The 23,679-nt window shown below is 48.4% G+C and overlaps 1 protein-coding gene and 1 long non-coding RNA gene across 2 annotated transcripts; one reads left to right on the top strand and one right to left on the bottom strand.

The window, feature by feature from the left end:
- The first annotated feature begins 415 nt into the window (after positions 1 to 415).
- Positions 416 to 21,921, top strand: Bcl2l14 (BCL2 like 14). The gene is made up of 6 exons (XM_050123223.1): positions 416 to 589; positions 7,926 to 8,377; positions 11,747 to 11,923; positions 14,587 to 14,657; positions 16,465 to 16,731; positions 21,554 to 21,921. The coding sequence occupies exons 2-6, from the start codon at positions 7,933 to 7,935 to the stop codon at positions 21,590 to 21,592; spliced, it is 999 nt and encodes a 332-aa protein (XP_049979180.1). The 5' UTR covers positions 416 to 589; positions 7,926 to 7,932; the 3' UTR covers positions 21,593 to 21,921.
- Positions 17,008 to 23,301, bottom strand: LOC126489170 (uncharacterized). Its single transcript, XR_007588878.1, has 3 exons — positions 23,140 to 23,301; positions 21,859 to 21,923; positions 17,008 to 17,564 (listed from the first exon to the last, which is right to left on the bottom strand). It is a non-coding gene; the product is annotated as an uncharacterized lncRNA (long non-coding RNA).
- Between the last annotated feature and the right edge of the window lie 378 nt (positions 23,302 to 23,679).

The following is a 23,679-nucleotide window of genomic DNA, read 5'->3' as shown; positions in this document are numbered from 1 at the left end:
GTAGAAGTAAAACTACCCAGAGGAACAAAGGGGACTGGGGAGGGGGTGCTCAAGAGAAAGGCCATGAAAGGACAGTGGCAACACATTGCAGATGCTAGTATAAAAAGGTTCCTGTGTAACAGTGCAGCGTTTACAAGAAATAGAAACATAGAAACACTGGCTGTCCTTTGAAAGGTTCAGTGTGTGCCTGCCGCAGAGGAGCCGGCCAGCCAACACCGACTAACTGATAAAATGCAAAGCAGAAAACCCATCAAGCCAGGTCCTCCCCAGGGCTGAGAAAGTGATTAGTAAAGGCTATCTCAGTGCTTTTCGAGTCAAATTACTTGAGCAAAGGGCAACCTCTTCTTCAGTTAAAGAGCTGGAGGCGGAGCCTAATGAGGAAGTGGCTTCCTTTCCTCAGTCTTGGTCCCAAACCAGAGGATCCTGTCCCAGGGAGCTCCCAGCCACTGAGCTGTGTCGTGAGAAGCCAGGAGAAGAAGGTTTCCTGTCATTGCGTGTTCAGAGAGAGAGAGAGAGACACAGGTGTACAAATAGCTACCTGACACCTGACCTGAAGCCAGAGGAAAGCGGCTGACAGCCAGCAGACCAGGTAACTACAGCACGGGACACCAGTTTCTGTCTCTACTCCCTCTGGTGCTCATAGCCAGGCTGCGTTGGCCAAAAGAGGCATCTAATTCAGAACTTTGGGCCCCTGTCACGAATGTTCTTCTGTTAGCCTTGGAATGCAAAGCGTTTCATTCCAAGTTAGTTAGTTGACTGGGGTTTCCAGAAAAAGGCAGGATAGATTACGAAGGCTCTCTCTCTCTCTCTCTCTCTCTCTCTCTCTCTCTCTCTCTCTCTCTCTCTCTCTCTCTCTCTCTGTGTGTGTGTGTGTGTGTAATTTTTTTGAGACAGGGTCTCTCTATGTAGTCTTGCTTGTCCTGGAACTTTTTATGTAGACCAGGCTGGCCTCAAGCTCAGAGATCTGCCTGCCTCTGCCTCCGCAGTGCTGGGATTGGCGGTGTGAGCCACCACACCCAGCAGAAGGATTCTGTTTTTGTTTCTCTCTCTACAGAGGGGTTTGGATGGTGAAGAGTTCATGACTGTGGTCTTTATAACTTACTCTCCTCTTTCGATGTAAATACAAGGTGTGCTATGGTGTGATAGCAGGTCAGAGCCTGCAGAGATGGTAAATCCACCTGGGAATAGGGTTTTGGGGTGCAGGATGGGAGCCCCTGCCACTGAGCCTGGAGACATGAGCACTCTGCAGGAACCTGGGTGCTCAACCTAGTCCCAGCAGACTTCCCAAGGCAACCTCTCTTCTCCCTGAGTTCTCACTTTCCCACTTTCCCAGTCAGGGCTTTCATCCTGTGTTTAGCTTCTGTGGTAAGAAATTAAAACATTTCATCTCATTCTTCATCTTACCTTCAGAACTGAAAACTATGTCTTATCCCTGGAGATGACAGAGAGGGCAGAAAGACCCGAGACACACAGGGGTCTGGAGAAAGGCAGGAACAAAGTCCACCCAGCAAAGGGACCCAGGATGCTGAAGGTGCAGCTCGGGGTGATGGGGCACAATGGAGCCTGTGGCTGAGTCTAGAGACCTCCCTGAGAGGAGTGTGTTAGTATGGAGTCTCACTCAAGCCTGTGGGTTCTCCCAGGTTCTCACCCCCAAGCCAAGCTGAGGTGAGGCAAACCAAGACCAAGCGAGGCTCCAGCTGCAGCTGAAGCCAGGCACGAGACTGTGGAGGCCTCTCAAGGAACAGTGAAATTTCCCTGCTACTTCCTCTGAGCGCTCACCCACCTGCCTCAGGAGGGAAGTGAAATCTCATCTGCACCAACACAGACTAGAGTCCACAGGGCCCGGGGGATGGAGGGGGCTGCAGTCAGGTGCTTCCAAAAGAGTTCTAACAGAGGATGCTCTCAAGGACACACTCAGGGAGGGGAAAAGAGGCCATCAAGCTGCTGTATTTGCCTTTGAGAGTGTGGGCTGTAACCAGGAAAAAGCTATACCTGCAGGGTAGGAAACAGGGTGTATCCCTCAATCCCCAAATTAGCATAAGGCCTCTGAAGAAGTTGGGGTGCCTTTCATTAAATAGAAAGGTCACTGTGATCACTGAGAACTGATATCGTCAAACATGAAAAATTCTCTCACTGCTTTAAGCTAAGACCAAGTTTTCAGCTTTGTGTAGCTCTTCCTTAAGGTTTGGTGTGGAGAAAAACCTGTACCTTTCAAACGTTAAAATCCTTCATTTTGTCTATTCTTTGAGAATGTCACGTCTTTATGCAGGGTATTTTGATCATATATACACTCACTGTCTCAAAATGGGATTAAGTGGATGCCCAGCCACATCTGATCCAAACTGCCTATTTTAAAAGGGAGCCTCCAAAACCTTCCCCGGAGAAGTCTGGGCTCAGTCTCACCGGAGCTGCAGACTCGCCCACTGGGACTGAAGACCCCACTGTGGCTGTGCTTCCGGGGCCGACTCTTTCGCTTGCCTTGGTTTCAATCCCAGTGCTTTATCCACTAGGTCTGAGGACTTCTCAGCAGCGTCTTTTATTCATGGCGTTGTCAGATTTAGCAAATGCAAGACACCCACTTGCATTTGAACTTCAGATAAGCAAGTTGTATTTTAGATTCATTTGAGATATTTGCGGGCACAGTTATAGCAACATTTATTTGTAATTTATCAAAAAAACTGCACAAATTCATATTCCGCCAGCTGCCTTGTGTTTAATCTGTCAGTCTTTTCATTCATTCATTCATTCATTCTTCATGTTTGTTGACTACCTGCACGTTGTTAGACACTATTCTAGGTGCTGGGAATGTTAGGCAAAGCTCCACCCTTCGTATCTATCGGTCACTCTTCTTGTTGCTGGGACAAGATACTTGACAGAAACAACGTAAGGAAGGGAAGGATTATTTGGGCTCACACTTAGGGAAGGCCTGGCGAGTGGCTGTCGCCATGGTGGCAGGAGTTTCCGGTGGCTGGTCTCAAGGCGTCTCTTGTCAGGAAGGAGAGAGAGAGAGAGAGAGAGAGAGAGAGAGAGAGAGAGAGAGAGAGAGAGAGGAGAGAGAGAGAGAGAGGTGACTGCTGGTGTCAGCACGCCCTCTTCTTCCCTTTCTTCTTGGTCCAGGACCCCAGCTCATGGGATAGTGCCACCCACATTCAAAACGGTCTCCCTCAGTTAAACCTCTTTAGAAAGGCCCTCACAGACACGCCCAGCAGTGTGTCCCTGAGGAGATTCTCAATCCAGTCAGGTGACAGTGGAGATTAGCTGTCATGTTCTTACACTGTAAACGTTCTTGTCATATTTACAGGCACAGCACAAACTCGTAGAGATACGGCTCAATGCTGTGAGAAGCGCCCCTCATAGTCAAACCACCCCCATTGTCTCCCATCAGCGGCATCTTTGTAAGACAAATGGGCTTGAGTCCAGACCTGAGGGCTACTCATTGAATCCGAGGGATGCATTTAAGTGTCTTTTAGTCTGCAATGCTTGTGTGCTTATGAGCTCCATACAGTAAGAAAAATAGCCCATTGCCTCGTTCTTTCTTTTTGAAACAGAGTCTTTCTATGTAGCGCTGCTTGGCCTCAAGTTTGCAATTCTCCTGCCTCATCCTCCTGTGTAGGTGGGATTATAGGCTTGTGCCACAAATTCATCTGCGTTTACCTGGCAGCACTGACCACATTCTGAATTTAGATCATTACTTCCTTGTGAACTTTGGGCTTCAGTTTTTTATACTCCCTGTGAAACTGGTGTTGGAGCTAGAGACTTAGATTAAAATCTTCTTATATATTTTCTTTTGTGTATGTTGTGAGCATATGAGTTTATGTGCACCACATATAAACAAAAGCCAGTGGGGCCACTAGAGGGCATCAGATCCCCTGGAACTAGAATTGCAGATGGTTGGGAACCAGCATGTGAGTGCTAGACCCTGAACCGAGGTCCTCTGCAAAAGCAGTAAGTGCTTTTAAGAGCCGAGCCATCTCTGTAAGATCTGATTTTTCTTTCATCAAATAAGAGTTGTTGGGTTGGTTTTTTTGTTAATCACAAATAATGGCACAGAATGCTCATTTTAGCTTTAGCGATGGGCAATCGGCCATTGAGTCCAGGATATGATATTGATAGGATTGATATGATCAGGTCATCCTCTTGGCATGGGACTGGGATACACAAGCCACTGCAGTGCAAGTGTGGAGAAAATGACCTTGGAGAGTTTTCCCCTTTCACCTTGTTTGGAGGCAGGCTCTCATATACTTTCTTCCATGATGCCTATTCCGGGCTGTTTGCCCCATGAGCCATTGTGCTGGCTCATTTTTTATGTCAACTTGACACAAGCTAGTGTCATCAAAGAGGAGGGATCTTCAATCAAGAAAATGCCTCCACAAGATTGGGCTGTAGGTAAGCTGTAGGGCATTTTCTTAATGAATGAGGGATGAGGGAGAGCACAGCCCGCTGTGGGTGGTGCCATCCCCTGAGCTGGTGGTCCTGGAGTCTATGAGAAAGCAGGCTGAGCAGCCCTGAGGAGGACGCCCGGAAGCCATGCTCTTTCATAGCTTCTGCATCAGCTCCTGCCTCCAGGTTCCTGCCCAGTTGGGGTTCCTGTCCTGACTTCCTTGGGTGATGAGCTGTGATGTGGAAGTGTGAGCTGAAGGAACCCTTTCCTCCTCGGTTTGCTTCCGTTATGCTATCTCACCACAGCGACGGTAACCCTAGCCAAGACCGCCACGTTTCAGGTGACTCTCCAATCTCTCTCTCTCTCATTTTGTCACCACATTCGGATGAATGCCGCTCCGGGATTTCCGTGTGGGGTCTGGGGAATCAAACTCATGTAGTTAGGCTTGGAGAGCTGGTGCTTTTGTGACTAAGCCACGGTGGGCAGGCTCTAAAATGTACAGTCTTCAGAGATCATTTGGCTACGGGATGGGACCTGGGTTGGGGGATAACCAGAAGGAGAGGAGGAGATCTCCCTCTGGGGCCAAGTGAGATACGATGGTAAAGACAACAGAGCATCTGATGTGGTAGGGGGAGTAGAGAAGGGATGGGTGAGTGGGAGGAGCTAGTGGCAAGAATCATGTCCTCCAGACAGCCATGCGGCTCCTGACAGAGCCCTAGACCTCAGGCGTCCTGCGTGTGCAATTGGAGCAGTTAAGGAAAGACAGAATGCCGGCACATAGGAACTGGCCCTGAATGTGAAGAACAGCAGGGGAGGAAGGATGCTGGCTAGGGTCCCCTTGTGTGCTGCTCTCCCTGAGTGCTTGATCACACCCAGTTACCAGAGGCTGCTTTGTGTTGGAAGGAGGTGCTTAGCCAGTATTGGGTTTCCCAAGTCTGCCCACAGCCCCCCTGGGAAAGCCACTTCTGCTCCTCAATCTTCACCTGACTTTTGGCCCCCATCCTGCAGTTCCCAGCTGCGTTCCATTGAACTTGCCTAGCTAGGGTCTGGGCCTGGCCATGAAGCTGCTCCTCAGAGGAGCCAGTGGTGCCTCTTCTAAATAAAGCAGGGATACCACCTCAGGAACAGGAAGCACTGCCTGGGGAGGTACTGGAGCCCTAGCCCTCCTTCAAACGTCAAAGCCAAGGTAGGGGAGTGCGAGAACATTCTCAGTCTTGACAAGAGGAGGTTGGTTTACTTGTTTGTTGTTTTCTTACCGCGCTGAGAATTCAGGGCCTTGTGCATGTTAGGCGAGCATATTGTCACTTGACCCTTGATCCCCAGTCTATAGGAAAACAAGGACCAAAGGAAGAGACTGAGTTGCCCAATGATGTGCATTTGAAGCTGTCAGACCATGACCACGAGCCCCACTACAGAGTCCAGTCTGTCTGTACCACATCCTGCCTCTTTGGTCCCTGTCTGCAGATGCTCTCCCTGCATGTATCCATGTCCTGCCTTTTCAGTCCCTGTCTGCAGGTGCTATCCCGTCTGTACCACATCCCACTGCTTTGATCTCTGTCTGCAATACTATCCCATTCCTTTGTCGATTGGATCTTGCAGAAAGAAATGAAGGGACATACCAGAAGATTCCATTAAGATCACTACTGTTTGTTTATGATCACAGCATCTTCAGCTATCAGGGTAAAAACCGAACAGGACCAGTGAGAGAAGGAAACACGGCCAAGAGCCCCACCAAGGACAGAGGCAGGGAAAGTTACATGATGTTCTTGTCAGCAATGGCCTCATACAAGAGAGAAGGGTCATCCCTTGAGATTATATCACCAAGTGATGTGGTAACCGTCGGCTTTTACCAGTACACACTGTTTCCATAATGTCACGCTTTCAAAACATGCCCTTGCCATTGTTTGATGTGCACGTGACAGTAGAGGATGGAGTAGTAGCTGCGTTTATAATCCTTCTGCCTCGGAATCCTGGGTGTTGAGCACGAGCCACCAGTCTGGGCCTAGCTACCACTTTATAGACCTGCGTATATCCATGTGTGTATAGTTACACATATATTATTTATTATTGTTGGATGTGTATCATGTGTGTGTGCTACACATGCCACAGGGCATAAGTGGAGGTGAGAGGACCACCGTATGGAGGAAGTTCTCTCCCCACTATGTGGGTTCTGGGGTCAAGCTAAGGTTGTGAGGCTCGTGCGTCAAGCACTCGACTTACTGAGCCATCTCGCCAGCCCCATTGTTATCACCTTTGAGCCAAGACATCCCATGCATTGTCTTCTACACTCACAATACCCACCCCCCAATGGCTGTAATACTTTCTAGTCTGTCTACAGAAAGTTCAGGGCCAGAGACATAATGCAGTCTTCCCTAGGGCTCAGAACTCGTCATTGGTGTGGGCAAGATTTGAACTGCCGACCATCAGACACGAAGCATGAGCTAATGCACCCATGCACCCATGGCTGAACTTTGAATGAGATGAGAAGTGGAGGATCGGTCTCTCTGGCAGCTGGGATGAAAAGGGAAACGTAGCCCTTAGCGTACAGTGAGGCCAAGGCAAAGGTATGCTAGCCGGACCCAGAGCCGGTAACTCTATGACAGCCTGGGTGAGTGAAAGGGAGCAGAGGTCGTTCTCTCTGTTACCTGGGTGGAAATAGGGTGATTGAGCCCCCCCCCATTTCCAGGCTTGGGGTGTTCTTTCCAAATCATGTATGCGATCATGTCCTCTCCTGCCTGAACACGGGCAAGCTCTCCTCTGTGTCCACTGGTGTCTTTCAATTTTGTAAAATAGATAAATACGGGAGCTCTTGTAACTAGAGAGCCAATCACAGGAAACAAACCAGGCAAGCGGAGGCAGAAGGTACCTCACAAGGGAGAGAGGGAAAAACTGATGGCGCATATTTATTTCTATCTCCTGAGTTGCCCCCTTTCATAAGAATAATCTCCCCCCTCACAGCCTTGAGCTCCTTTGAAAGGATCCATAGAAGAAGCAGACACCCCTCAGCCTGGTGGTCTAAGGCCACCAAAGTCTGGCCACAGCTGCCTGTTTACTTATTTTCTCTGAACGATTCATACTTAGTGAGCTTGGGGCCAGCCTGGGCTACATGGTACAAGCCCTGGCCATCAGATGCTTCAAACATGTACCCATGAGTCTGTTCTCTGCCTACACGGTTTCAAAGTTGAATGTATCTACATACCCAGTCCAACCCTTCTGTCTTTCCATTGCCTTCACTTGCTCCTCCCGTTGAAGCTGGCCTGTCCCTGCTTCCACATACCCAGCTGACTTCACCTTATTAGAGCTCTTATTCCACTGTTACCTGGAGCTTCTGAAGACATGGTGTCTGGCATAGAAGGCCTGTGCTCTGACTCTTCCTTCCCAGTAACGTGGTGGCTTTTCTGACACTGGTTACTCCTGGTTGTCCTAGCAATGTAGGATCAGAACCAAAGGAATTTTTTTTTTTTTTGCTTTCTCTGAACCTGCAAGGTAAACTCCCCGCCACGGAGAACAAACAACAAACACCACATGCCCTTTGTCGTTCCAGACCTGACATGTGCAGCTCCAGTGAGTGTGACCTGGAAGACATCCCCCTGGAGGATGACGACCCAAACAGCATTGAGTTCAAAATCCTGGCCTTCTACGCCAGACACCATGTCTTCAAAAGCCCTCCTGCTGTTTTCTCACCCAAGCTCTCCAGAACAAGAAGTTTGTCCCAGAAAGCACTGTTGACTTGGTCACCTGATTCATGGACACAGGTCTCAGTGCCTTGCAGAAGCTCCCCCTCCAGTGAAAAGCACATAAGCCTTGGCAAGAAGAAGTCCTCTTGGAGAACATTCTTCAGAGCGGCGGAGAAGGAGGAAGGTCCACCGAGCTCCCCAAAGGAGGTCCGTACTCAGGGTGTTCAGGGCCCCTTCGCAGTAGAGCTTCGGAGCGGCTTCCACGGCCAGCATTGGGCTAGGTCTTTTTCCAGTGTGGAGCAGCGCCTGGAGAGTGAAGGTAGGCTCGTAGAGGGCACTCTCTCACACCCATCTTCTCCCACGCACATGCTGAGTGGCCGGCCTCTTCCGACCTACTGAAGATAGGCCTGGGCTTTCCATGTCATTGATCTCCATCATAACCACCCACTTGTCCCAAGACAGGAAGAAAGTGGGAGTGAATGGTGGCTGCAGAGGTTTTCTGGCTCAGTGACCATAAATACGCTGGCTTCAAGAGGGGAGCACAAAGGGAGGCACCTTAGCCAGGCACCTTCTCTTAGGCCAGCTGACCCCTGGAGACCCTGGGAACTGTATTCACACTTGTATATCAGGTAGATCACACCTGGGAACTGTGTTCATACCTGTATATCAGGTAGATCACAGCTGGGAACTGTGTTCACACCTGTATATCGGGTAGATCACACCTGAGAACTGTGTTCACACCTAAATAATCAGGGAGATCACACCTGGGAACTGTTCACACCTGTATATCAGGTAGATCATACCTGAGAACTGTGTTCACACCTGTATATAGGGTATATTACACCTGGGAACTGTGCTCACACCTGTATATCAGGGAAATCACACCCTTCCCTACTTCTTATGGTTGCTGGAAAGATCAAGTAGAAGAGTCAGGATTTAAGAATTCAGGAGATGGAGGCAGGAGTTTCAGAGGTTCATGGCCAGCCTTGGCTATATAGTGAGTTGGGGGCCAGCCTGGGCTACAAGAGACCCTGTCTCAGAAAACAAACAAACAGAACCAATGAAAGAGGGAGAAAGAGAAGGGAAAAGAAGGGGAAGAGAGAAAAGAGAGATAGGAGAGAGGAAGTGGAAAGGGGCCTGAAAGGAAGAACATGAATGAGGAAGGAAGGAGGGAGGGAGGGAGGGCAGGCAAATAGACAGAAGCAAATAGCTTTTCAGTTGGGCGTGGTGCTCATACCTGTTGTCATCAGGTCTCAGGAGGGAAAGAATGGCCAGTTCCAGGCATCCTGGGCTACATAGCAAGTTGGAAGCCAGCTTACTGCAACACTGTCTTGAAAGATAAAAAACAAAATACTTTTCAAAATGTAAACCACCAGGCTGGAGAGGTGGGTCAAAGGTTAAGAGCACTGGCTGCCCTTCCAGAGATCCTAAGTTCCATTTCTAGTCCCCACATGGTGGCTCACAGAAGTTATATAGTCCCATAGGATCTGATGCCCTCTTCTGGTGTGTAGTTGTACACGCAGACAAAATACCAATATACAGAAAATACATAAATTATATCTTTTTAAAAATAAAGGCTTTCTGAAAAGAAAAAAAATGTGAATCACCCTTAAAAAATGGGCAAAGGGGCTGGAGAAATGGCTCCGTGGTTAAGAGCCCTGACTCCTCTGCCAGAGGACTGGAGCTCAATTCCCAGCACGCACATGGCAGCTCACAGCTGTCTGTAATTCCAGTTCCAAGGCATCTGATACACCGATACACCAATGCATATAAAATAAAAATAAAATTAATTTTTAAAAAACTGATAAAGTTTTCCCTTGTTAGGAAAAAAAAGTGAATTGTATCAAACAAGACACTATCACTGAGGGCTTCCCTCTGCCACAGACCTCAGCAGAAGCACGGTCCATCTTCCTCCCGACTCCCACCTCTACAGTACCCCTTCCTGCCAGGCCTGTCCATAGTTAGTCAACAGATGGCAGTAACAGCTCAGTTTTAAAGTGCTGCTAGCCTCCTAAGTTTTTGGAGTAGGTTCTGCCTGAGGAAGGCTCATACCAGTCTGTGACCAAGGGAACTTGATCTTAGCCAAGGGCCCAGAGGGTGCAGAACTCAAGGGGCAGCGAGAATTTCTGATGGGGCATTGCTGAAGGAGACACAGCCTGGACCACACAGAGACCATCTCATCCCAGCTCTGTGTAACTCTCTGAGCCAATCGAAGCATCTACTCCCCGAAAGCCAAGGTGGCTGAGGCTGCAGCCGTGCCAAGAGAGAAGGGCTCTTCATTGTCTTCCTCTCCTGCCCCGTCCTTCCCAACGACCTGACTTTGTGGGTCAGTGTGTTCTGCACAGGGAGACAGGAAGTTTCTGCCATCTTCATCCCCATTTCCTGGAGGAAATGACACAGCAGAAGTATCACTTGGCTTTTCCCCTACATTGTCTAAAGAAACTGCTCATATTATTCTCTCCCCTCTTAAAGGGGAATAAATAAAAAAAAAAAAAAAACAGCTTTTGGGTGAGATTAAGAATAAAAGGTAAAGCTAAAACGGAGAGTGGGTTTATCGGCCAAATTGTATCTGAGGCTGAATAGCCATATAATACTACGTACTTACCAGAGAGTATGCATGTTTAGACATCGCATCCCCAATCTAAGCAGGAAGAAAAGAGAAAGACACAGGTGGCTTTCTAGATTATCCGGCCCACTCTGTATATATATTTGCGTATTTATTTACTTATTTGAGACAGGACCTCGCTCTGTAGCCTAGACTGGCCCCAAGCTCTTGACCTATTCCCCATTACTGAGTCTCACGCACCAACAGTCTTCTTCAAGCAAGGTGTGGTTTGTCTTAGCTGCTTCATTCGGTATCAAACACAGACGCCTCAAGTTCCTATGCTGGAGTGACCGGTGGAAAACCAGTGACAGGCTTCCTGCCCAACAAGTCAACCGTGTCCTACCTGGTCCATCATGCTTCCCTCAGTTGACACAAGCCGATTCGTGTCTGATTAGCAATAACAGTCAGGGAGTCTGCGCAGTGTCAACCACCCGGCCCCGAGCGGAAACACACGCTATGTCACTTCCCGGATGACAAAGTCATGAAGGATGAGCTGTACTTCGTGCACTTGTTCTGAGATCGAGTCTGACTTTGTAGCCCAGGCTGGTCTGGAACCCATGATCCTGCAACCCTGGCATCCTAAGTGCTGAGGTTACAGATGTGGAGCACCACATCTGGCTGCGTCTATGCAACCTTGTTTACCTATAAGCGTGACTTGAATGCATTCTATTATACATAAAGGGGAAATTTGTGGTCATAAGAGCAAGGAGCATCAAGTTATTGAACACTCTCCTGTGTCCTGAGAGGCTACCTCTCCGAGGTGTAAAGGGTGTCCCCAAACATAAAGCTAAAAGAATAAAAATAAAGGCAGCATGAGCATTCTGTCAAGTAGTGAGCCATCCCCTTGGTGCTCTCTGGCAAGGGGAAAAGATGGGGGTGTGGAAGTGTAGTTGTATACTGCCCCCTCATCCCAGCCCCACTGGAGAATTGCTAGTCCCTTTGGACAAATGCCCCACCTCAAACACGAACTCCTGGGCACAGTTCTCTCATGCTAGGCTGACCTCTTCATCCCAAGCAACGGGGCAGTCCACACAGCAGCCCTAGTTCTGGGGATACCCTCTGAGCTGTTCTTTCTTCTTTCAGCTGTAGACCCCAAAGTTGCTTGTATCGCTAACCGCGTGGCTGAAATCGTGTACTCCTGGCCGCCACCAGAAGATTACCACAACCAGGGAGGGAGCTTCAAGTTCAAAGAGAGTGCCCCAGAGCGTCTGTTCCTTCAAGGTGGAGGTGCTCAATCTAGAACTTGCGATTCAAAGAAAGGTAAGCCTTCCTTGTTGCATGTGTGGGGTTGAGCCCGAGCCGGATACAAGTATATGGGCATGCGTGTATGTACGCAGCTCAGGCCTCTGTACACGGGGAATCTCAGCCCGCTTTGCAGCAACATGATGGAGACCGGGAGCTCTAGCTGAAGGCATCAGCCCATGGCACAGACATGTCAGCTCACTCCTAAGTCAGAAGAAACGTCTCCTGTGGAGGGAGAGGAGGAGCTGTCAGGTCGAGTCGTGTTATAGTGGTTGTGCATAGAGTCAGAATATCACCCAACCCAGGCCTCGTGGGAAACACCCAGGCTGTCAGACACGCAGTGCGGTAGTTATTTTTCTTGCCATCATGAGAAAACTGCCTAGCAGAAGCAATTGATCAGAGAAAATATTTATTTTGGCTTACGATTTCAGAAGGTTCCATCCACGGTTGCTTAACCACATGCATTTAGGCAGGGTACAGCAGGGGGCAGTTGTTCATTCTGCAGTCAACCAGGAGGCAAAGAAAGCAAGATGAGGCCAGTCAGAGTATACCTTCACTGTCCTGCCGCTTCTGGTTAGATGCTACCTCCTGAAATCTCCACGGCCTCCCAAACAGTACCAACAGTTAAGGACCAGCATTCAAAACTTGAGCCTGTGGGGAACGATTCCTATTTGATCTAGCAACACCAGGTCTAGCTCAGGAGGTAATGAAAAAGTGAGAATTAGGGACCAGATTAGCTCAGTCACTGCCACACAGTATTAGTGGCTGGGACCACTACAGGATTCTAGAAGTTGTGTGGGAACCCTGGGCCAAGAGAGGAGAACAGAAGGGAGAAGGTGTTGCCTTCCTTCATCATTGACCTTCCTCTCAACTCTCTCTCCCCAACCTCTAGTAGAAGGTATAAGGATGATGACCAAGTGGCTCCTGGGCCTGTAGCATCGTGAAGGACAAGGCCAAAGCCCACAAAGGCATCAGTGTCTCAGATCCCCAAACAGGGCTGGGGCTTTATCCACTGTCTGCTGCACATCTGAAACTGAACACTGCCACAGGGCTCTGAGCGAGGAGCCGTGCATGCCAGAAAGAAAGCGCTAGGGCTTTGTGGCCCTCCCAAGTGTGCCTGGGAGGTAGAAAGTGATATCCTCAGACAGCTAAAGCCAAGGCACCCCCCTCCCCTCCCCTGTACCCCTCCCCTGCATGAGGGAGGAATCCAGGACTCCAGCACAGCATCTTTCCAGGAGAGATGGAAGCAGAGACTACACCCAGGGCTGTGGAGATTTATGCCTGTTTGCTCCCAGGCATTGTGAGTCCCAGGTTAGCCACTCTCCCCGCTCCCCTCCTTCCTACACCTTCCTGGGCTTTGCTCCATTAATTCCCCGGCCTCCCTCACCGCTAGCCAAAATAAACATGTGGGTCCCACATCGCTTCGGAGACTGGGCTGTAAGTCAGAAACTCGATTCCCTCGGTAACTGACATTTCTCTGTTTGGATTCTGTTCTGCAGTGGTGATCATTTTCACCGTTATGTTTACTAAGTGGCAAGTTGTGAGAAAAGCCATCCTAGCCCAGGCCAACGATAGCCTTGCTTTGTCCAACTGCCGTTTCATCCTGCAGAACTCAGGAATTTGTTCATTTCGTTCCCACGTACCCCACCTTATTGTCGAGACATGGAATACAGGGTATAAACTTCAATCACATAAAAATCAACCAAGTTTTAAAAAATGTAAAAAAAAAAAATACATAGGAAAATAAAAAGGGCTAAAGAATGAGATTGGTCCCCACATGCAGGCCAGGAAAATGTCACTTCACATTTGGGCTGTAAGTTTGGCCCCGTGCTTCTGACAAAGGTAGAAATATGATCAGACGTGGGATTTATGGGGCTGGGAAGTTGGCTCAGCTGGTAAGGGGTTCTCTGTGCTCAGAGCCTGAGTTCAGATCCCCAGCTCCCGCACGGAGCTGTGCACTGTGGCACGTGCCTGCGCGATGGGCTCAAGGACGGCACAGAAAAGGGAATCTCTGGGGCTGTCTGGCAGTCAGTCCAACTGAGCTCGAGTTCAACAAGAGCTCCTGTCCCAAAAACTGGTCAAGGAAGACATCTGGTATTGACACTTGGTCCCCATGTGCACATGGGCTTACACACACACACACACACACACACACACACACACACACACACAGGGAATTTCTATTTAACAAACATACCATCTGCTGAGAAATAGCCTGAAAACAAGAAAAAGGAGTGGCTGTGTGGTTCAGTGGTTGGAGCATTTGCCTAGAAACCATGAGGCTTCGGCTTTGACCCCCAGCCAGTGTAGTATGGGTAGGCTGTATGTAACTATTACTTTGTGGCAAAATAAATAAAAATTAAAAAAATAAGAGGGAATCGTCCCCTAATTCTCTTCATGGACAGGATTGTCTAGTGGAACTGATGTCTTCACCAGCGTTCATACAGTAAATAAGTCCTAAGTTTCTCGGTGAGAATTGGGAGGGGAAGGAGACACTGAGCAAAAAGACAAGGATGGGACTGGAGAAGTCTTGAATGGTGAGATTTATCAGCTGAGGATTTGAATGCTTGCTCCTTTCTCCATCCATAACCAAGCCACAAGCATTGCCACTGGAAGGACACGTTTATTATTTTTGTGCCTGTCTTGAAAGAAATAACTGGAATTTCCCTCTCCCCCAACAGACGGAGAGGATCAAGTAATAAACAAAATTGTTGAGCTGCTGAAATACTCAGGAGATCAGCTGGGAAGAGAGGTATGGAGTCCCTTGAGCTAACTTGGTTCCTGTCTGCGCCCACGCACTAGGGCAGGACAATGGAATTGTGCACCAGGCTCTGACCCTCGTCCGGAGTCCTGGCTTCCACTTAGTCCTAAGTTTTATTTCCCTTGGAGTCTGCCTCTTCACGCTGGCAGCATCTCAAAAATGAATCACTTTGGAAAACAGAAGTAAATCTTCTGGAGCCTCCTTGGAATTTCTGGAAACTGGAAATGCAACTGTGTTATTGTAAGAAAAGACATCGGAAAAATGAACATTTGCTGCATAGGTTTATCGACCTCCTTCTCATCTAACTGAACCTCAGGGGAGTCTGGATGGTTGCAATTGCCCAGCAGCCTGGCTATGCGTCTGATAGTTATTCAAAGGCTGCAATCCTCTCTGAAATGCCCCATACGGTTGCTGGACTGTGGCTGCTTAAATCTGTCGTAGCCACTCACCCAGAGAGGCAGGCTAGTGAAGTGTAGGAACCCAGGAACCCGTAGTGGAGAAGTGGAGACCCGCCCTTCTCACTGCAAAGTGAGATGACGGTCCTTGTGTGACACTGAAGAGCAAGCCCATACTGGAGTTAGAAGGCATTTTCTTTTGAGCTCATAGTCTGTCACCTATCTCTGGGGTCTGTCAATCGGGATCTGATTTGTAGATTCTTCTTTTGTGGTCAGGACTTGTTGAGAGAAAGTCGGGTCTAGGGACGATGTGTGCGGGCTTCTACAGAAGGGAAAAGCAGAGGAAAATAGTGCCCAGAAGATCATGACAAAAAGGAATGAAAGGCCTAGGGAAGGTGCAGAATGAAAACCAGGGATATTGGGCCAAAGAGAAGAGAGTGGATTGTGTGCGCTTTGGGAACACTGGCAAAGGCAGTGTGGCCTCAGAACAAACAGGACGTTTATAGCATCGTGCATACAGAGCTCAAGCAGCAAGTCCACAGAGATTCAGTTTCGAGGAAGAGGTGGGAGGTGAAATCACTTGGGTAGAATAATGGAAAAGGAATCTGTGGATATTTTTACATGTATTTATTTATTGCCTGTGAGTGGGATGTCCATGCGCCATGGAATACCACCGAGGTCAGGGATGAGCAGGAGCCTGTGTTCTCCTTCCACCAAGGATGCTGGGAGTCAAACGTAGGCTTGGCAGCAAGTTCCCACTGAACCATTTCATCAGCCCCCTCTCTCTTTCTTTATTATTTATTTTAATAAGCAAATACATGTGGGGAGTCTTCCCTGTCTCCATTGTGCCCCCAGAACTCCTCCTTTATGTCCAATGCTGTACTGTCATTACGCTAGTTTAGAGATGAAATAAATAGATGTGAAAAATGGCTAGTGTCCCCAAGATTGCACTGCCGGTGAGAGGGTAGGGCAGAGTGAACACCCTAAGACATCACTAGGGTTCAGATCCCATCCATAACCCTGCCTCTTGAAAAGCACAGAACACTATTAGCCATCCCCACTAGACTGTGGGCCCATGGGTAAGCACCTGGGTCTGAGTCACCCATGACTCCTTTCCATCCTTGGTGTTTGGGAAGTACTTGAGTGTCGAATAAGATTTTTAGTTTTGCCCTTATTTGTACCAATAAAGGGAATCTGTAGAGTAGGCACCTGGCTCCATTTGACTCTGTAGGATGCCATGTCATGACACTGCAGTCCAGGGTCCGATAGAGCAGGTACTCCCCTTGACTCTGTAGGGTCCTGTGCCATGATTGACAGCACATTCCAGGGGCTTCTGACTGGTGCTTCTGATCACAAGAGTGGCCTTCCACGTGCCCCCTAATTGCTTTTCCTCTCATACACAGATGAAGAAAGACAAGGCTTTGATGAGTAGTTTCCAGGATGGGCTGTCCTACTCAGTGTTCAAGACTATCACGGACCTGTTCCTGAGGGATGTAGACACCAGAGGAGAATCAGAAGTCAAAGCACAAGGCTTTAAAGCTGCCCTTGCCATAGACGCCATCGCCAAGCTCACAGCCATCGACAACCACCCAATGAATAGGATGCTGGGCTTTGGCACCAAGTACCTAAAAGAGTACTTCTCCCCCTGGGTGCAGCAGAATGGTGGATGGGTAAGTGTAGCCCGTTAAGAAAACGAATCCTCTCAACAGCGTGCTATGGTCACAGAGTGCTGTGGTGCATGTCTGCGCTTAGGAGGCACAGGCAGGGAGCCTGTGAGTTTGGGACAAGCCTGAATTACATAGTGAGACCTTAACACACACAAACACACACACACTCACACACCCCACAGGCACACACACATGTGCCTGTATGCACACACACACACCACACTGCACACACCCTCACATACCACACACATACACACCAAACACATACCAACTTATACACATATACACACCACATGCACACACACATACATACCACACATAGTCACACTTGTGTGTGCACACCCCCCACAGGCATACAGCACACACAGTCATGCATGCATGTGTACACACACACACACACACCACATTCACACACACATAGAAAACACACACACACACACACATCTTCTCTGATAAGGGATGGGCGATAAAACTTTATTAAGACAGAGGGGAGACATCTGGGAATCAGTTCTCATGGATTTAGGATACTCAAGTGGCAAGAGACAAGTCCCACCAATCGGAACATATTTTTAGCAATGGTCATCTTCATCCACAAATATTTACTGAACTCCCAGAGGGTATGTCGGGGGAGGGGGCAAAGGGTCAGAGGAAGCAGGAAACGAGGAGCTGGTGAGACAAATGTTTCAGTGGATGCCATTTCTTCTTCCACAAATTCTGCCGGTCAGATGAGGGCAGGGGCATCTCCTTGATTGCCGATGTAGGCTGATCTTCGCACAGGGATTCAAGCTCATTCTGTCATTGCTGCTTAGACCTCAACTGGGAAATTGGGACACAAACTGAAAAACAGGCAACTGAACTTGCATCTATTTTTGGTGAGGTGAATTAATCACATCAGCTGCCTCCCACTCTGTGTCCCAACCCTTCCTCCAGCTTTGATCTCTGCTCTCTGAGACTCCCCATCCCCCAAATTGTTCAAGATTGACATCAGGCCAACTTTGAACTTTCCTGACTGGTCAAGGTTAGTCTTAGGAGGACGGATGTTCTCTCACTATCCGTGGGCTTTTGTCCACAAGACCGTTCCAGGGCCAGCAGGACACTCGTACCAACTCTAAGTACGGCCCAAGTGTCCCTGAGTCTTTCTCACAGGCTGGTCTCCTAGGTCTCACAAGCAAGTGTGGCACGCATTCCCCACAGAGCTGAAAAGCCTGCCGCTGTCCTCGGTGGCCTCCCACTTAGCTCAGCCTCTGCTCCTTCCTGGGTCGCACATGCACGGCCACAGGTGCGGGAGAAGTAACGGTCAGCAGGAGCGTGCTAACCATTCTGAGAGGAGGCTAGAGCTCTCAGCTGCGTCTCAGTTCCCCCTTCTTCCCCTCGAGATCCCGTGGAGTTCCTCTGCTGCCCTCCTTTCCTGACCACTGTGAGGGGGCGAGGGGTGAGAAAAGGAATGCCCAGAGATGTAGCTCAGTACAGTGCGTGCTTGGCATGTATAGACCCTGGGTTTCAATCCCCAGTGTGTGTGTGGGCGGGGTGAGAGGAAGAGAAGGATGGCAGAAACAAAGCCAGGGAATGGAGAGGAAAATAAGAGATTAGAATAAAGGAGAAAGAGAAAGAGGGAGAGAAGGAAGGAAGGTAAGGAAGGAAAGAGAGCAAAACTCAAATTGAACAAGCTTATAAAAAAACATAAAATATGGAGGGGAGAGGTACACAGAATGGGGGAACTTTTTTTTCCAGTCATGTATTCAATTAAATGATTTCCATCCAGAAGATGTAACGAACTCTTAACAATTTCACAATAAAAAAAGACAAGAGATTTAATTTTTTTTTAATGGGCGATAGATTTGTACACTGTTTCTCCGGGGAGGCTATATAAAGAAAAGACACTGGGCATGTCCGTTTCAATGGTGGAGAGACGTAAGTCAAAAAGCTGAAGAACTCTACCCAATGGGATGCTTATGGCAAAGACTCTGTGAGACTGGGAGCTGGAACCTCCCTCTTTACATTGCTGGTTGAATTACGGAACCATGCAGCCCTGGAGAACCACCTGGCAGAGATCACATTGTCAGGAGCAGGGTGGTGTAGCCCAGCGGTAGAGTGGATACTGAGCCACGGTGAAGGCAATGGGTTAGTGGTGTAGCCCAGCGGTAGAGTGGATACTGAGCCACGGTGAAGGCAATGGGTTCAATCCCCAGCACCACAAAACAAATAGATAGAGATAAAATAGAGCTACCATCTCTACCCCTCAAAAATGGAGACCATTTTCACCCGAAACATGTCCATAAATATTCATGGCTGAGTTCGGAAACAGAATCAACTGCAGCATCCATCAGCTAATGAACACTGATCAGCAAAATGAAGCACAGACCATGCAATGGAATACGACAGAACTGTAAAAATAAAAAAAGCACTAACATATATGAACCTTAGAAAACGTTATGCAAGGCTGGGGAGACGGCTCAGTGGCTGCCCTCAGAGGATCCAAGTTCAATTCCCAGCATCACGACTGCCTATAACTCCAGATACCAGGGTTCCAGTGCCCTCTTCTGGCCTCCGTGGACACTCACACATATGTGCCCACTCTCACAGACACACTTGCATATATGTGATCGAAAAATAAAATTGAAAAAGGCATTATGCTAAGAAGCCAGACAAGAATACCTCTTGTTAAATGGCTTTATTTATAAAGTGTCCAAAATAAGCAAATTCATGGAGGCAGAAAGGAGTTTGGTGAGGGACTAGGGCTGACCACTGGTAGGGACAGACTTTCTTTTTGGAGTGACAAAGGGGTCCTAGGGTTCGGGGTAAGGGTTGTATAACCCTTATGTACTTTAGTAGGAAGAATTTTGTGGTAAAATTCTATTTCAGTAAATATTAAAAAGAAAACAGTTCTAATTCCAGTAATCAGATGAAAGAAGAAGGAAAAGCAAGCGCAAACATTTTATGTAACTTGGCTGCTGCTCGAGAGAAAAGCAGGTTCCGTCAGAGGAAGTAGACAATCCTTCAGGAGGAATTTGGAGGGAGGTTTCTGAGATTAGAAACGGATGCAATTGCTGAAGGATGTGTGTGTGTGTGTGTTGTGTCCCTCGGGGTTGACTCCAGAGCATCACATGCTAACGCAAACATGCTACATGCTCAGGTGTCTCTCCCAGTACTTGGGTTTTTTTTTTTTTTTTGTTTTTGTTTTTGTTTTTGGCTTGGTTTTTAATCTCTTCCTTTCTTATTTATATGTATTTTTGCTTTTGTTTTTGAGTCAGAGCCTCCTACAGCTCAGGCTGTCCTTAATTTCCTAAACTTCCTGCCTCTACCTCCTAAGTGCTGGGATTTAGGTACTTCCTTCCTTATTTCCTCCTGTTCTGGGGATCAAACCCACAGGCTTCGTGCACGCCAGGCAAGCAGTCTGCCACACACAAAACATCAGCATCCCTAACCACTGTACTCTCTGTCCAAATTTGCCTATCCCGGTTGTGTTAAACCCTCATCTTAACTCTTGGCCTTAGCTGGGTTTAATCTGGAGAGTGTCAGTCAGGAGACAGCAGAGGAAATGAAGTGAGAGAACTGAGTTTGCCAAAGGGCCAGGAAAGCACTGGGAAGCTAAGAGCATCGAACAAACACGAATTTCCTAAACTTCCTGCCTCTACCTCCTAAGTGCTGGGATTTAGGTACTTCCTTCCTTATTTCCTCCTGTTCTGGGGATCAAACCCACAGGCTTCGTGCACGCCAGGCAAGCAGTCTGCCACACACAAAACACCTAGGGAAGTCTGAGCTAGACCTGGTGATACACACATAATCCTAGCTTTCAGGAGGCTGAGACAGGAGGATAGCTGTGAGATCAAGGCTAGCATAGGCTACAGAGTGAGACCCTGTCTCATAACGAAAGAAGGGAGAGGAGGAGGAAGGAGTAGAGAAGGGAGGAGAATCCAGGAGGGAGAGGGGAGGGAAAGGGAGGAAGGAAGCTCTGGGCTCTTGTCTCCATACTGAAGGTTTCCTGAGCTTGCAGCTCACCATTCTAGTGCAGCTACAGTTAGCCTGGGCCGGTACGCATGTGCCTCCTGTCTGTCTCATAGCTCCCGTTACTTTACATACATCAAGCATGCTGAGCCAATACTTGTTCAGTAGTGACAGGGTCAGGCACAGAAGGAGGGTCACCTCCATCTCCAAACCCTGCTGTGTTAATTACTTTTCTCAGTGTTGGGAGAAAGTGACCCAAGGGAGGCTGGATTATCTTGCCGCACAATCTGAAGGAGTGGTAGTCATGGAGCAGAAGGCAGCTCCCTGATGTGGGAGTGTGGAACTCCTCACCTCACATCTTGGGTGAACAGGAAGCAGAGAACAGACAAGAAGAAGGGCCAGGCTATCAAAGGGCAAGGTCCACCTTCAGCGATCCACTTCCTCTAGCAATGTCCCACCCCTTTAAAAGTTCCACAACCTTCCAAAAGAGGGTCACCAGCTGGGATTAAGTGTTCAGCATAAGAGTCTGTAGGAGAGACCCTTCATACGCAAATCACAGCACAAACTAAGCAAGCTTCGTCCTTGCTGAGTGAGGAGTGTGTTCACACAGTCACTGCGGCCTCCAGCGGTATCAACCCTTCCTTCCTTTTGGGGATCTTAAAAGGGGTCTCAAACTCTTTGCACATTTCAGAGGTCAGCCTGTTAGCCCCGGATGAGTAACAGAAGGCCTTCACTCTTGGTCTCCCTGCAGGCACCCCAAGGATGCCAGCCACCATTCCACAACTTCCCCTACTCCAGTCCATTTTCCTAGCCTGTGTTTTTACTTCAGCAGTGAATCACACTTTGAATTTTAAGGCTTTTCTTTCCCTTCCTCCCCTAGGAAAAAATACTTGGGATATCACATGAAGAAGTCGACTGAAACATCCAAAGATCTGTCATCTGGAAGGTTCCTTGCCCAACGGTGGTCCTGTGCCCACCGCTCTCGGCATAGACTTCAGGAGAAAATTAAAATGTATGCAGCAGACGGAGGCCAAATTTTCTAGAACCATCCTTCCCTTTGACTCGAGGCATTGGGAGAGGCCTTGCTCTTTCTAGCTCTTAGGACTCAGTAGCATGGACTTTGCCTTGAGGTTATTTGAGCTGTGTCCCCATGAGGGAGTCCATAAAGATAAGCGATCACTTTACCTGTACATGTTCAGAATGGAAACCGTCCCATTTGGTTACGGAGAAAGTGGTCCATTTGGCCGTGTCTGTTGAGGAGAAACGATAAACAGCGCATGTGCTTACTTTTTTAGTCTCTGGTACTATTTGTTCTCAAACGACATTTGGGAAAGTCTGTTAATGGCATCATCTCAAGCTCACCATAGGAACATGTATCTGTTCACGTTAGAGAAGAAACTCGACTTTCCTATGAGCTGACCCATTTCCTCAAAACCTGCTACAAAATCTGTGATTGCCTGCAGATTTCTTCATGCGACACACCTCCACTCCACCAGGTTTCTGGGATTGAGAGTGGAGCACACACGTACCACAGCATGCGTATGGGGGTCAAGGGGCAACCTCGGGTGTTGGTCCTCATCTTCCACTTTCTTTGAAGCACGGCCTCTTATGCACTGCATATCATACCCCAGGCTAGATGGCTCATGAGCTTCCGGGGAGTCTCCTGTCTCCACCTCCTATCTCACCACCAGAGATGGGCAGCTGTTTAGATGGGAGCTGTAAATTCAAGCACAGGTCCTCACACTTTGGCGGCTAACACTTTACCCACAGTGCCATCCCCCCCAGCGTGGGCTCTGGGATTTTAGCATTCCTGGAGGTAGCATAGCGGTTGGTGACTAGTAAAATAAATGCATCGAAAGATTGCTGTTAAAGGAGTAACATGCAAACTGGACCTGGTGACAGCTGCCTGCAACCCCAGCTTGAGGTGGGAGGACCACACGTTTGGGACCAACCAGACAAACAAAATGAGTTCAAGGCTTTGTCTCAACACTCCCCCCACCAAAGTGTTTTTTTGTTAAAATAAACATAAGTTGTCATGGTAGTGTAAGTATCAAATCCGTGAAGACCAAGTGTGTCAACCTACACAAAAGCCTCAGGATGGTGCCTGGGAGCTGATTAGTGTTAACTGGATGCTGTTTCCTACTGTGAGCTGCCCACAGTGCAGCCGAATGAGCCCACATTCTCAGTTACCCGTTGCTCTTTTGTTATTGATATGACTAGAAAAAAAATAACCACGTGGGCAGGCATGGTGGTACACATCTGAGTTTCCAACACTTGAGAGGGGTTGAGGCAGGAGGATTGCAAGTTCCAAGCTAATCTGGTCTACATCGTAAGATCCTGTCTCAAAAAATAATGTCATTACAGGATCTTGCATATCTTTGGATTATGGCACCTCAAATGTAGTCTGACTTAAAACGAACGGATAGATCAAGGGGAAAGGGCCCCATCTGTTAAAAAGTCACTAACCTGTGTAGCACATAGAATGACTTCCTCTGTTTCCTCCTGTGCGTCTAAGATGGAGAAACTGAAGACCTCTCCCTGTTCTCTGCCTTTTGTCCAGCCATTCCTAATTATTCACAATTTCCCAAATGTGTCCTGCATTCCCACACCTCGGATCCTGAACAACGTCCTCTCCCCTTGGAATGCGCTTGCCTGCCAGCCTCCTTTCCCCAGGGTTCTCCGGATCCAAATTTACTTCTTTATTCCACCCCCGCCTTCCCCCCTTCCCCCGTGCGTCATTTACGGACTCTCTGTTGGCTGCCATGGGGTTGTATCTGGATGTCTTTCCTCGAGAGGAATCCAAAACACTCTTTCTGTAGACAATGGATTTAGTGCGCTGCACCCTATGAACTGGCACACGCAGCCTTTCTCAGCGGCACGGGAACTCTCTTGTGTCGTTTGACTTTGCACATCTGACACCAGGCAACTTCTTGGCACATGCTTGCAGACCGTACCCCAGCCTCTGCCACAGCTTGTAAATCAGTACGACTGGCGTGTGGCCCGAGA

The sequence above is a fragment of the Alexandromys fortis genome, unplaced genomic scaffold (genome assembly GCF_014885135.2).
Source record: "Alexandromys fortis isolate MF-2015 unplaced genomic scaffold, M_Fortis_MF-2015_v1.1 scaffold_223, whole genome shotgun sequence".
Classification (NCBI taxonomy): domain Eukaryota; kingdom Metazoa; phylum Chordata; class Mammalia; order Rodentia; family Cricetidae; genus Alexandromys; species Alexandromys fortis.
The sequence above is the reverse complement of the archived record's forward strand: the minus strand, read 5'-3'. Positions and strand labels throughout refer to the sequence as shown.

Excerpts from the sequence above, each read along its gene's own strand:
- Bcl2l14 (XM_050123223.1), top strand. The coding sequence starts at position 7,933 with ATGTGCAGCTCCAGTGAGTGTGACCTGGAAGACATCCCCCTGGAGGAT. Across the intron at positions 8,378-11,746 it reads GCAGCGCCTGGAGAGTGAAG|CTGTAGACCCCAAAGTTGCT; the intron begins GTAGGCTCGTAG and ends TTCTTCTTTCAG. Across the intron at positions 14,658-16,464 it reads GAGATCAGCTGGGAAGAGAG|ATGAAGAAAGACAAGGCTTT; the intron begins GTATGGAGTCCC and ends TCTCATACACAG.